The 12810-nt window shown below is 47.4% G+C and overlaps 1 protein-coding gene across 1 annotated transcript in view; it reads right to left on the bottom strand.

Annotated features, from left to right (window-relative positions):
• Tnfrsf8 (TNF receptor superfamily member 8) overlaps positions 1–12564 on the bottom strand; it is a 44994-nt gene extending 32430 nt beyond the window's left edge. Inside the window, exons 1-2 of the mRNA XM_085838497.1 lie at positions 12481–12564; positions 797–884 (exon numbers count right to left, since the gene is read on the bottom strand). Of these exons, the coding sequence (XP_085694623.1) occupies positions 797–884; positions 12481–12564 (172 nt within the window). The remainder of the gene's footprint in view (positions 1–796; positions 885–12480) is intronic.
• Between the last annotated feature and the right edge of the window lie 246 nt (positions 12565–12810).

The raw sequence follows: 12810 nt of genomic DNA, 5'->3' as shown, positions 1-12810 counted from the left end.
TTCAAGCAGACATCTATTCCCGGATCTCAGAAACAGCACCACAACTGCACCTCATACCCCAGCCACCAATGAACCCCCGACATGTGCTTGAGACTTTTGATCATAGTCACAGGGAATCAAAATGGCTCATAACCCCTTTTCTAATCTTCAGGCCTGAAGATTGTTCCAGATGGATTTCCTGAAATTCTTCTAGAACTCACACTGTACTAGGGGTGGAGGAGCATTCCAGGAAGCCAGCAGTGGTTGGGCAAGCTCTGTCCCATAGAAGTTGCAGCCCAGGGCAGCCTGGGACGAACACATGTGCTGGCTTGGAGCAGACATGAACTGTAAAGGTTGGGGTGAGGTAGTATAGTCCTGCAGTCCCAGCTCGATTGATACTGAGGTAGGATAGCAGGTTCATTGCTTTCCTTGAAAGAGAACCCAGTTTCAAGCCTCAGCATTCAGATGGCAGCTCTAGTTCCAGGGGATCTGACACCCTCTTTTAATCTATGCAAGAGCTTGCATGCAAACAATACATAAACCCAGGCAAAATACTCATAAAATGAGGGAGGAGGAGGGCGAGAAGGTCTTGCATCCTTGTGGCAGCAGCAGCCCTAGTCTGCCTAGAAGGCAGCCTTGCCATTCCCCAGACCTTGTGACATTAGAGATGGCCTTTGGAAACCTGTAGCTAACCATGATCATGATCATCTTTGTTGCCTTCTATCCATCCCTCTTCAACCCCTGCTTTTCTCCAGTTCCTCCATGGATATCATATACTAAAACAATCTACCTCTTGCCTTTGGTATCCCATACTCACCTGAGGGGCACTGGTAGCAGCAGTTCCTGGCAGCCTCCCCTGGGTAGTGGCTGAGGTCTCCCGCACAGGTGGTCTTGAGTGGTCGATCCTGGAGGGTCAGAGAAGCTGGTGAGATAAGGCCAGACTTCCACCCTTAATTCCACCCTGCAGTCCCTGCTTGGTATCTGCTCACTGTCAAGGCTGAGACCTACAGTCCTAGAGATCAGGAGAAATTCCTGACTCCTCATATCCCCGCAGAAACAACGGCAGCTTAGATGCAAATAGAACACCCAAGAATCTCCATACCCTCCTCTGTTCACAGGTCCACCCTGCACCCCTCCTCTCAGCCAGTTAGTTCTCTCAGATACCTTCAAGCTATCAACCATAGCAGCAGCTAGTCCCACCAGTGTTCTCCTCCAGGGGACTGACAAGCCTCCCACCATGTCTCTGGGACAACTGCAGCAATAAAAACACCTGGTAAAGTTTTATATGAGCTGAAATCCTGCATGCCCAGATGGAAAAGTGCCCAGATCCCGAGACACAGGCAGGACCTTGCCCATGCCCAGCAAACTCAGATTCTCCCTCTGGAAACAAAACATGAACCCATCACCATGTCTATTAATAAATTCTGTCTGCTCTTGAATTTGACATAGGGCAAACTGCTCAGTCTGTTTTATTTTTCGGGGTGGGGGGCATTGTGGCACACACTTTACTCTCAGCCCTTGGAAGGCAGAGACAGGCTGATCTTTGTGAGTCCAAGGCCAGGACAGCCAGGGCTATACCTTGAGGCCCTGTCTCAAAACGAAACAAAAAAGGAAATAATGTGTTTGGCTTGTATATATGTCTGTGTGAGGGTGTCAGATCCCCTGGAACCTGAGTTCTGGGATTAAAGGCATGTGCTAGCCTATGTAGCAATTTCCAAACACAGCTATAGTGAATTAAGTGCCAGTTCTGATAGACCATCATCTAATTTTCTTCCTTTCTCCACCCCCCCGCCCCCCCCCCCCACTTCTTTTCTAGACAGACTTTCAAATAGATGAGACTGGCCTCAAACTCAACTAATAGCTAAGCATAACCTTGAACTACTGGTCCTTCTACCTCCCAAGTGCTAGAATTCTAGGCATGTGCCACTACACCCGGGTTTTAAGCTGTGGCTGGAATCCAGGGCTCCAGGCATGCTAGACAAGCACTCTGCCAACTGAGTCACACTCCTAGCCTTGCTCTCCATCCAGTGCTTTTTTTTTCCCCAAGCTCTTGCGCTGATCATTTAGCTGCAATGTTCAAGGCTGCCATCTGTCCTGCATTGTTGTTGGCACTAACCGATGCATGAAGGTTGCCAATTTGCATTCGGTATCAATGCTGCTTTTTAAAAGATGCAGTAGCTTTGGTGGGGTGGGGTGGTGCAGTGATAGCTTGTGGTATGGTTTCTTTGCATTTCTCTCATGATTAATACCGGCCTCACTTATTATTGGGAATAAAGTCCTGCAGCTTTCTAGAGTTCTTTCAACTGTAAGCCCCACTGGGAGATGGGCTTTTGTTGGACTGTGAATGGCAGTCTGTGTTCTGGAGACCCAGTAGAAAATTCTACAAGGGACAGAACTGTAACTGTAAGCTATGCTCCCAGACATTAGGCTCCTGATACCATGAGCCCTCAACTCCATAATCCTGAGGCTATCAGTCACACAAGCAATGTCCCAAGCTCATGGTATTCTGGCTAGATTCCACCTTCACAGTTACCTGAGGCTCTTGTCTCTCTTACTCTCACCTCTCACTCTCCTTCTCTCCCCCCCCCCCTGCCCCTCTCTCCACAGGGACATGGCTGTCCTCTGCTTCTTTTCTCTCTCTCTGCTTTTCTACAATAAAGTTTTTACATGGACCATCACTGCTCATCAGGACCCGCCATGCTGGAGCAATGGAATAGACTTTCCCCTAAAGAACCACGTCTAATCTCCCGCAGGAAGGCCTCCCAGCGTTTCCAGCTGCCAGACCGGAACAAGGACTCTTGCCCCTGCAGAAACCACCTTTCTTCGCCCCCCCCCCCTTCTCTCTTTGGCCTTGGAGCTGACTGAGCAGCCCCTGGGGCCCCCACTTCGTTCTCAGCTCTTCCGAGACATCCAGCGGTGTTCTGGGGTATCCAAGACCGAGAACCCCAAGACTATGTTTTCCCTACCCACCAGAGGGGAGTTTGGCGGCTTGATGCCCATCCAGCCGCGGTTCCTTGGGGTCCCATGGCAATCACCCAAGTCTGCCCGCCCAGTGCCCCCGAGTTCTGGCGAGACGCAGGTCATCTCTCCCACTCCTTTTATTTCCCCACGCCCAGTGTCTCACAAGCTTTGTCACGGTTAACATTGATTTTCAACTTAACAGGACCTAGAATCACCTAGGAGACAAGCCCATCATTGGGGAAAGTCAGGGTAGAAACTAACACATTGACCATGGAGGAGGCACTGCTTACTGGCTTTTCCCAGGCTCACAGTGGCTGCCTCTTTCTTTATACCGACAAGACTCACTTGCTCAGGGATGGCACCTCCAAAGTGAGCCTTCCTGCATCAATTAGCCAACATGAAAATGCCCCACCCATTTATGCCCATGGGTCAAACTAATGGGAGACAATTCATCCACCGAGCTTCTCTCTTCCTAGATGTGTCAAGGATACAACCAAGACCCGCCATCACACTTGCCTTGGCTACCTATGAATTCAAGGCCAGTCTGGTATGCAAATGGGGGTAGGGTGGGGTGTTGTATTTGTTGCCTTGGCTACATATGAATTCAAGGCCAGCCTGGGATGCAAATGGGGGTAGGGTGGGGTGTTGTATTTGTGGAAACTTCAGAGAGCTAGACCAAGCTTAGTGGTGCTGGAAGGTGGGTGTGTGGGTGCTAACTATACTTTTTTTTTTGACACTTCTGAAATCATGTCACCATGCTAACTTGAAATGATAAATATAACCTATGGTTTAGGGCTGGGTTGTAGCTGAGTGGTAGAGTGCTTGCCTAGTATGTATGATACTTGGTTCTGACTGCAGCAGCTAAGAACACTGAGACATTCACACAGCACAGTCGGGAGGCACAGGCTGCCTCTGTTCTCTCTCTCTCTCTCTCTCTCTCTCTCTCTCTCTCTCTCTCTCTCTCTCTCTCTCTCTCTCTGTCTCTTGCAGGTCCTTTGAAGAAGCTTTTATTTCTTAAGTCACAGGGGTGGGGCTAGGGTGCTCCTAGGACCCTCCAGGTAGCAACCCAGCGGCACAAGCTGCAGTTCCCTGATGGGCCCCTCCCTGCGTGAGTACAGAAGCCTGAGGCAGAGCTAGCTGGGGCTGTGAGGACTCAGCCCCGTGGGGCCTTCAGAGTATGGGAAAATTTTATGTCCTTGCCCTGGGTTTTCCCTCCTGGCCTGCCCCATCGTCTCACTGATAGCTAAAGAGCATGAGGCAGCATTGCCCTGGCCCTGAACCATCTGAGAACCATCTGTCTGCTTACATCCCTGCTGTCCCACCCGGGGCAGGTGAAAAGGTATATGGTTCCCCGCATCACTTCTCCAAAGCCAGCCTACTTTCAGTCAACTCCTGCTTTATAGATAAGGAAACTGAAGTCCAGAGAGGCACAGCTGTTTGCCTAAACTCACACAGCAACCAAATGCAAATTGGAGATTTGAACTATACCGTGTCTCCATTTCTCCCCCTCCCTCATCTCAGCCACAGGTTATCTTTAAAAAGTCCAGTGTACTGGAAAGGACAACATGTCACCCCATACTCCATATCAAATCATGAGCCCAAATTAAGGGACTTTCTACAATTTACCCATTTTTAAATGTCAGAACAGAAACTGAAGAGATGGCTCAGCAATTAAAGAGTGGGAGGAACAGAGTTTAAAACACCAGCCTCACATAAATAATAATGAAAATGTCAGTTCAGAACAAATCATGCTGGCACATACCTGGAATCCATCTCTAAGGAGGCAGAGGCTGTAAGATTAAGTGGTCAAGGTCTCCCTTAACTGTATATAGGATACCTGAGACCCTGTGAGACCCTGTCTCAAAAGGTTTTTTTTTTTTTTTTTTTTTAAAGTCAGCACTCAGTTCCAGCACTCAGGAGATAGAGGCAAGACAAATTCAAGTCCATCCTGGGTACCTGGCTGGTAAGGTGGAAAGAGGGTAAGAGTTTATCTCAAAAGAACTTGGAGGGTGGGGAGACAGTAGAGGATTGGGGATATAGTTCAGTGGTAGTATGCTTGCCTAGGATGAGGCCGTGGGCTTAAGCCCCAGCACCACTAAACCAACCAACCAACCAACCAACCAACCAACCAACCAACCAACCAACCAATTTCAGTGTCTGAATTATAGGCTGCTGAGGAATGTGAGGGAGATCACTCTAATGGATAATATTTGAATAACTGGTAAATTAGAATGCAGGCTGTTTGTTTGGCTTTGCTTTGTTGACACTGGGTCATGCTATGTAGCCAAGGCTGGTTATGAAATGTTTCTCAGGCCCCAGCCTTCCGAGTAGCTGGACATAGAGAACCATGGCACCAGAATAATTGGGGACTCTTTTCTAAAATTCTGTGTAAGTTCACAACCTGCACTATCTTCTGGATGCCCAGGGTAGCAATGGGAGCCTGTCACTCAGAGCCCCACGGAGGGAGCCCCAAGTGTGTGTGTGGGGGGGGCGCTGGGGGAAGGCCCTAGCTTTCTTAGTCCCATAAAGGGACTAAGCCACCTGTAGCTGCCTCTGCCTAAACTGTATTTTTATTCCCCTAATCCACCAGTTCTTCCTTACCTTCCTGTTCTCTCGGGGTGACCTCATACTTACCCTGTCCCTGCATCCCATTCACAGTACAGACACCAGAAAGGCCTTTGTTTTGGGTTCTGAGTCAAGCCTTTTAACAGCAGATCTATCTCTCCAGATCTGAAAGGTCTTTGTTTTATTGGCTTTGTGTTCTCTGGTACTTGAGAAGAACCAACTCCCTGGTGCATACTAGACAAGCACTCTGCCTACTCTGCCTTAGTGCCTCTGTTTTTATTTAGAAGGTCTCACTAAAATTTCCAGGCAAGTTATGATCCTCCTGCCTCAGTCTCTTGACTAGCTGGAAATACAGGCCTGTACCACTAGATCTGGCTACCACCAAAAGCTTCTTTTCTTCTTCTTTAGATATGTTCATTTTATTTTATGTGTGAGTGTTTTGACTGTATGTAGTATGTGCACCACATGTGTGCTTGGTGCCCATGGAGGTTAGAAAAGGGCATTGGATCCCCTAGAATTTGAGTTATAAGTGGTTATGAACCACCATGTGGGTGCTGGGAATCAAATTCTGGTCCTCTGAAAGAGCAACAGGTGCTGTTAACTACTGAAACAGTGCTCCATCCCCTATCACAGGGATCTTTGAAACCACAGGTCTGAGAGTTCCTGTGCCACAGAACACTGGGCACCACACTGTCTAGACTCTCCAGGCCCCACAATCAGGAGTCAAATAAACCTCTTTTCTAAAAATTTAAAATACTGTTGTTGTTGATGATGATGATGGTGCTTCTATGTATTCTGTGTGTGTGTGTGTGCTTGCACGTGTGAGCGCACTCGCTCTCTCTCTCTGTGTATGTATGTCTGTGTGCCACACACATGCCACAATGCACACTTGTGGAGGTCAGAAGACAATATCTAGGTATCAGTTCCTTGCTTTCACCTTCCATCTTGGAGTAGAGTCTTCCATTGTTTCTACTACGTAGTCACCTATCCCCACCTCCCTTCTCATCTGGAATTATAGTTGTAGGCTGCTTCTACATTGGTGTTCTTACATGAGTGCAGGGGCTCAAACTCCAAGGCATCAGGCCTGTGTGATAAACACTTTCACCCACTGAACCATCTTGTCAGTCCCAAATGAAACCTCTTTGAAGCACTCGGCCTTGTGTGTTTAGTTACAATAACAAGTACATACCACTAGGCCACATCTTCCATTTGCAATGCCAGCAATGGAGGGCCAAATCCTCACACACATCCCTTCTTCCACATCCTCTCTAAGCTCTTTGCTGGAAGGGCTTGTGACATTAGACAGAGCTGACACTTGAGGGATTTCCCATTGCAGGGTTCATATGATCTCTGCAATAGTGAAATCCTCAGTAGTTAAAGCTGCTTGCCTCCAAGCTTGAAGACTTCGAGTCTCAGGACTCATACGGTGGAAGGAGGGAGAGAACTAATTCCTGCAAGTTGTCCTCTGACCTCTACATGCACATCCTGGCATGCATGTTCACACAGTCATGTGCACAAATAAATAACTGTAACAATAAAGAGATATCTGGGATAGTGACACATGCCTGTGATCCTAGAACTCAGGAGGTAGAAGGAGGAGGATTTGAAGTTCAAAGCCAGACTAACCTTAGGGAAGAGGAACCTGGTAGGAAGTTTTCAGGTATTAGAAGAGATCAATGTAATTCTTGTGGAACCTGGCAAGTTTGGCTCACTTCTTTGATTCCCAATGCAACCACAGTCTTTAGACCATGCAACCAGGTGGGCCAGAGCCCTGGGGAAGTTGAGGATGGAGGAGGTAACTAGGAAGGACAAGGAGTCCCTGGAGCGTAACAGAAGCACGGTTCTGTGACCTCCTTTCAGCTTGTTCCACTCCTTAGAGCCACAAAACAATACACTCTTGGCCACCAAATTTGTTACAGTTCATTACAGCAGTGAGAAGGATCTAATAAAACATCACCAGGCTGAATGAAAGATTCTACTCAGGCAGGAGAGTTGGCTCAGCAATTAAGAGCACCGGCTGCTCTTCCAGAGAACCTAAGTTTGATTCTTAGCACCCACATGACAGCTCATAACTGTTTGAAACTCCAGTTCCAGGGATTCTGACACCCTCACACAGATGTCTGTGCAGGCAAAAATGCCAATGCACATGAGATAGAAATAAATAAAATCTGTGTAAAAGAGAAATAGAAAGAAAGAAAGATCTTACCCCTGGGCTGGAAAATAACAATAGGATGAAAGGTATCAAGATATGTGGAGCCTTAGGCTATTGTAGGCACCTTATGTGAAAAGAGTTGATGCCCCTCGATGCGGGCCCAGAATGCAGCACGAGTTCTGCAGGCTGAACTCTCTTGAAGCATGCATACTTGAATACCCCATCTGAGACCTGAACTTGGGTAAAATTGAACTTGTATGCTCCTCCCAAACACTTGCTGTGTCTTCTCAGGCTTTTCCCACCATTCATCCAGGAGCCTAACAAAATTCCCCACAACCCCATCGCTGCTTGCCTCTTCCTTGATAGCTCCTGTTATTAAGGCAGATGTGACATCTGATTAGGTTCCTCAGTGAAAGCAGGGTCATAACCCACTGCAGTCTATATAACTGGACTCCTCCCATGCCTCCTCCTCGCAGTGCCCCTCCCTTGCCCATTCTGGGCTGGCCATACGTGCCACCTTCTTTTTGTCACCACTTCTTGAGCCAGGCTCTTCTGCTAATTTCTCTAAGACAGATCCTTCCCTTAGACAGAGCTGGTATGTTCTCTGAAATGTCATCTGGTCTGCAGGTCTAGCTGGGTACTTCTACTTGGATAACTACAGATAAGCCACCCCCAAGTCAGGACACAGCTCAACAGAAACCACACAGGTCCAACCTGGGCTTAAGCTGCCTGTGCAATGACCTCCAGCCTCAGGGTCCCCCCCCCCCCACTTTCCTTCTGTCCTGAGATGCATCAGATGCCAGTATGTGCAGACCTAGAAATGAATCACTCCTACTCAAGAAGTACTTTGGTCAGATATGAGTGGATACCACTGAAAGTTCCAGTAAGGGCTGTCCTAGTCTCAACAGACCTGCTCTCGAGCTGAGTAATGCAGCTGCCCTGCCTTGGCCTTGGAACCCTTGTTGCTAGTGAACCTCAATCTCGGAAGGCAGCCTTCAATTAAGAGAAGCTATAGTCTCCTTTTCCCCTCTCTTCCCATTTTAGTTTCCTCCTCTGTTTCTGGGGTATCTCATGGAATTCTGCCTCTAGGCAGGATTTGAATGGTTCTGAAAGTTACTTTTCTACAGGAATCCAAGAAAGCTCTCTTGCCCTCTGTTGAATACCAAGACCACCACAGTTAGCCCTACTGTGCAAGATGACTGGGCATGCTTCACCAGTGACAGTCTATTAGCAGAGTTGCATGCTGCGAAGACTCATTCATGAGAATTCCCCTATGGGAACCTTAAAATGTTAAGCCAGAGCTGGAGGAGGAAAATCAAACTGGAGCCAAGGGCAGGATGCCCGGGGAAGACATCAGGGGAATTCTGAACCCACAGAATTCACCAGAAGGCATGGCCTTATACCATCCCAGGGAACCTGGAAGAAAAGAATGGAAAGAATGGAGGAAACTGTGTCTCTCTGGACTTGCACCACCTGAGTCCCAGATAACGTTACAAAAACAAGGCCTGTCTCTTTTTCAGAATAAATGCTTGTCACCAAGTGACAAAAACTGAGAAAAAAAAGCAGAAGAAATTGAAAAAAAGAATTTGAGATCCTAAACCAAACTATACATGTCTGTGTGTGTGTGTGTGTGTATATATATATATATATATATATATATATATATATATATATTTACAGGAACTTTCAATATAGCTCAGACTACCTTGGAACTTTTTTGAAAAATGATATTCTATGCCTTTTGTGTGCATGTACACATATGTGTGCATTCTCATGCATGAGCCACCTCCTACTTGAGGAGATCAGAGAACAATCCAAGAGTTAGTTCTTTTTTTTTTCCATATGTGAGATGAAACTTAGGATGTCAGACTTGGTGGCAAGAGTCAGAGTGCCTTTGCCTGCTGAGCCATCTTGCTGGTCCTATCTTTAGACTTCTGACCATCCTTGCCTTGGCCTTCCAAGTGCTGGGATTCCAGGTGTGTAGTAACCAGCTTTTTTTTTTTTTTTAATATTTTTGTGTGCAGGGTGTGTGTCTGTTTGCTTGGATAATCTTTGTTTTTGTTTTTGTTTTGGAGACAGGGTCTCTCTATATAGTGTTGGATAATGCAGACCAAATTGGCCCTGAACTCACAGAGATCTACCACCCTCTGCCTGCTGAGTGCTGGAATTAAAGTCGTGCACCACTGCATTCAGCTTTAAAAAGGTTTGTTGCTGTCATTATTTTATCCTGTTCTGCTTTTAGTAAGATTTCAAACCTTAACTGAAATGGAAAGGTGGAAGAAATATTGAAGGACCTGAATAGAGACCCCTGCTGGGCAGGCAGCTCTTCCCCCACAGACACCCCAAGTTCTGTCATGAAAGGGCCACAGACTTGAGGTTTGATGTTTAGCCTACAGTCACTGGGAAATGCAAATTAACATAAGAAGGATACAGTCCGTTCAAGACCACAAAATAGAGATTGATAAGATCGAGCGTCGGTTAGGATGTGGGAAGCTGCTACTGTCTTGCACTGTTGTGAGAAAAGACATTGTCTTGCACACTGGAAGGCATGTCATTTCATTTCAGTGCACATCTGCTCTGTCAGCCACCAGTATTCTCTTACCTCTTCTCTAGGAAAGAACCACTCTTCTTCCCCAGGCAGCAAACACACAAAAGACAATGTTGGGGCCATGTGGTGGTGCATGCCTTTACTCTCAGCATTTGGGAGGCAGAAGCTGGCAGATGTATCAGTTCAAGACCAGACTGGTCTACACAAGGAGTTTCAGGCTAACTGGGACTACATAGTGAGACTCCAGCTTATAAAAACAAACCAAAGACACTGGTGGGAATCTCAGTGCTCATCCACCAGGGATGTGAAGACCTACTGTAGACACTGTAAAAGCTAAATAAAAACATTACAAAATTGGGTGTGATGGCACATGCCTGTAATATACTGAGCACTCACCAGTAGGAAGATTAGGTGTTTGCAGACATCCTTGATTACAGGGTGAGTTCAAGACCAGTCTGAGTTACACAGACCCTATCTCAAAACAAAAACACAGACAAACTGAGTGTGTGGACCAGTTGGTAGAGTGCTTGCCTAGCACACCCAAAGCCCCGAACTCAATCTCATACCCTGCACACATGGCATATGGTAGTGCATGCCTGCAATCTAAGCAATCAGGAAGTGGAGGGAGAAGGACCAGTTCAAGGTCATCTTTGGCTACATAGCAACTGGAGGCCAGCCTGAGCTACATGAGACCATGTCAAAAAAAAAAAAAAAAAAAAAAAAAAGCAGTTGGTGGTACATGCCTTTAATCTCAGCACTCAGGAGACAGAAGCAGGCTGACCTCTGTGATTTCAAGGCCATCCTGCTCTACCGAGTGAATCTCAGGACACCCAGGGCTACACAGAGAAACCCTGTCTCGAAAAATAATTAATTAAAATAAATAAGTAAATAAAAAGAGAAAGTGACCCAAATACAGATATGCTTTTATAGATGCTGTAAATAGCAGTAAAACAAGAACATGCTTACAGCTTAGAAGATATTGGTATAAAACAATTAGTTCTATCATAGCATTTATACTTTTTGTTTGGGGGCATTTTCACACATTCCAGGTAGTATTAAGTGCACTGCTTTCATTGTAAAACATGTTTTCACAGGCCTGTGAGATGGTTCTGTGGGTAAAGGCACTAGCTGCCAAACCTGATGAACTGAGTTCTATTCCTGGAACCCACAAGGTCAAAGGAGAGAACCAACTCCCAGAGTTGTCCTTAAACCTACATACTCACGTAAGAATGTGCCATCCTGTGATCAAAAAATGTTTCCACTTAGTAGGAGAAAAGAAACCAAACCTCCCCACTTTCACATCCCACTTTTTCCTTCGTCTTCCAGGGTCCTTGTTGCTCCAAACTCTTACCTTCCCCGAATGAGGGCTTCGGGCATGGGGGGTGAGGTAGGGTAGGACGGCTCCTCTGCTCACTTCTGCCCTCTGCAGGGCAGGTGTCACACTGCCCACTGGAGATGAAAGGGACACCTTCCTACCATCTCTCTCCTGCCAGCTGCCGGCCCTTTCTCCTCCCTTGTCTTCACACCTCTCTAGCAGAGACACCTCATGTCCAGCAAGCCTGCTGCTGTCCCTTGTCTCCCCTCCCCCAGCTTCCATTCAGCCATGCACCTTTTTCCTCCATGTAGACCCTAGGTTCCATAAAGAAGATTATCTGAGTGGCTCTTCAAAGTCCTGTCTCCTTCCCACACACTAATGCCTAGTGTGGCATTGGCCCCTAGGAATTGTTCAGTTTTCCTGACTCATTGACCAGACTTCTGGGACTTTCAACTATAGAACCAGAGACAGCACTGACTTGCTCCAGGGACAAATATCCACCATGTGCTTGCTCCAGGGCACCCAGCCCACATCACCAGCTGGCCAGACCCCCACCTTTGCTCTCATTCACCCCCTCCTCTCTTTCCTCAGCCCTTCCAGCCTACGGATGCACAAACAGCCCGATATCATCCTCTGGCAAAACAATGGCATACTCAGGTTTCTCTAGCCAGGACCCCCTCTGGGGCAGCAGTAACAGAGCTTTCTCTTGCTCCGGGTTCAACTCACGGATAATGAAGGAGCAAACTGCCCCCAACTGTCTACTACCTGCGTTTGTGAAGAGAGAAGCTCTAACTTTACCTTTCAGTTATCCACCCACTTGTGGATGCTTGCATATTTTAGTTGCCTCCTGTGCCCCCTCACTCTAGTTTGAGTAAGCGAATAAGGTGAGAGGTTGCCTTGTCCTCCTTTCCTCTAGCCACTGCTCTCACACACTGTCCGGGGCTACTGTCATTCCCTTACCGTTGGGAAGGCTTGAAGCATCCCCAGGAACAGCAACCCCGCTGCGGTGAGTAGGGTGCCCATCTTGGGTTCCCGAGTCTCCATCTCCAGCGCCTGGCCACCTGCCGGCACCCCGACTCTCCGCGGTGAAATCACTTCTAATGTGACTTTGCCTTCCTCGCCTTCTTCGGGTTCAGCCCTAATCCTTCCCTCCCCCACCCTCTTACCACCTGTGATGCAGCGATCTGCTTGCCTGTGAAGCCTAAGAGAGAAGGGGCCACCACGTGCAGAGATGACTCAGGGCTAGCCACAGCGCACGCACGCAGGGGGCTCCCCTGCGTTTTGAATGAT

This window comes from Mus caroli, unplaced genomic scaffold (assembly GCF_978045245.1).
Source record: "Mus caroli unplaced genomic scaffold, Mus_caroli_1 scaffold_6, whole genome shotgun sequence".
Taxonomy (NCBI): Eukaryota; Metazoa; Chordata; class Mammalia; order Rodentia; family Muridae; genus Mus; species Mus caroli.
The sequence above is the reverse complement of the archived record's forward strand: the minus strand, read 5'-3'. Positions and strand labels throughout refer to the sequence as shown.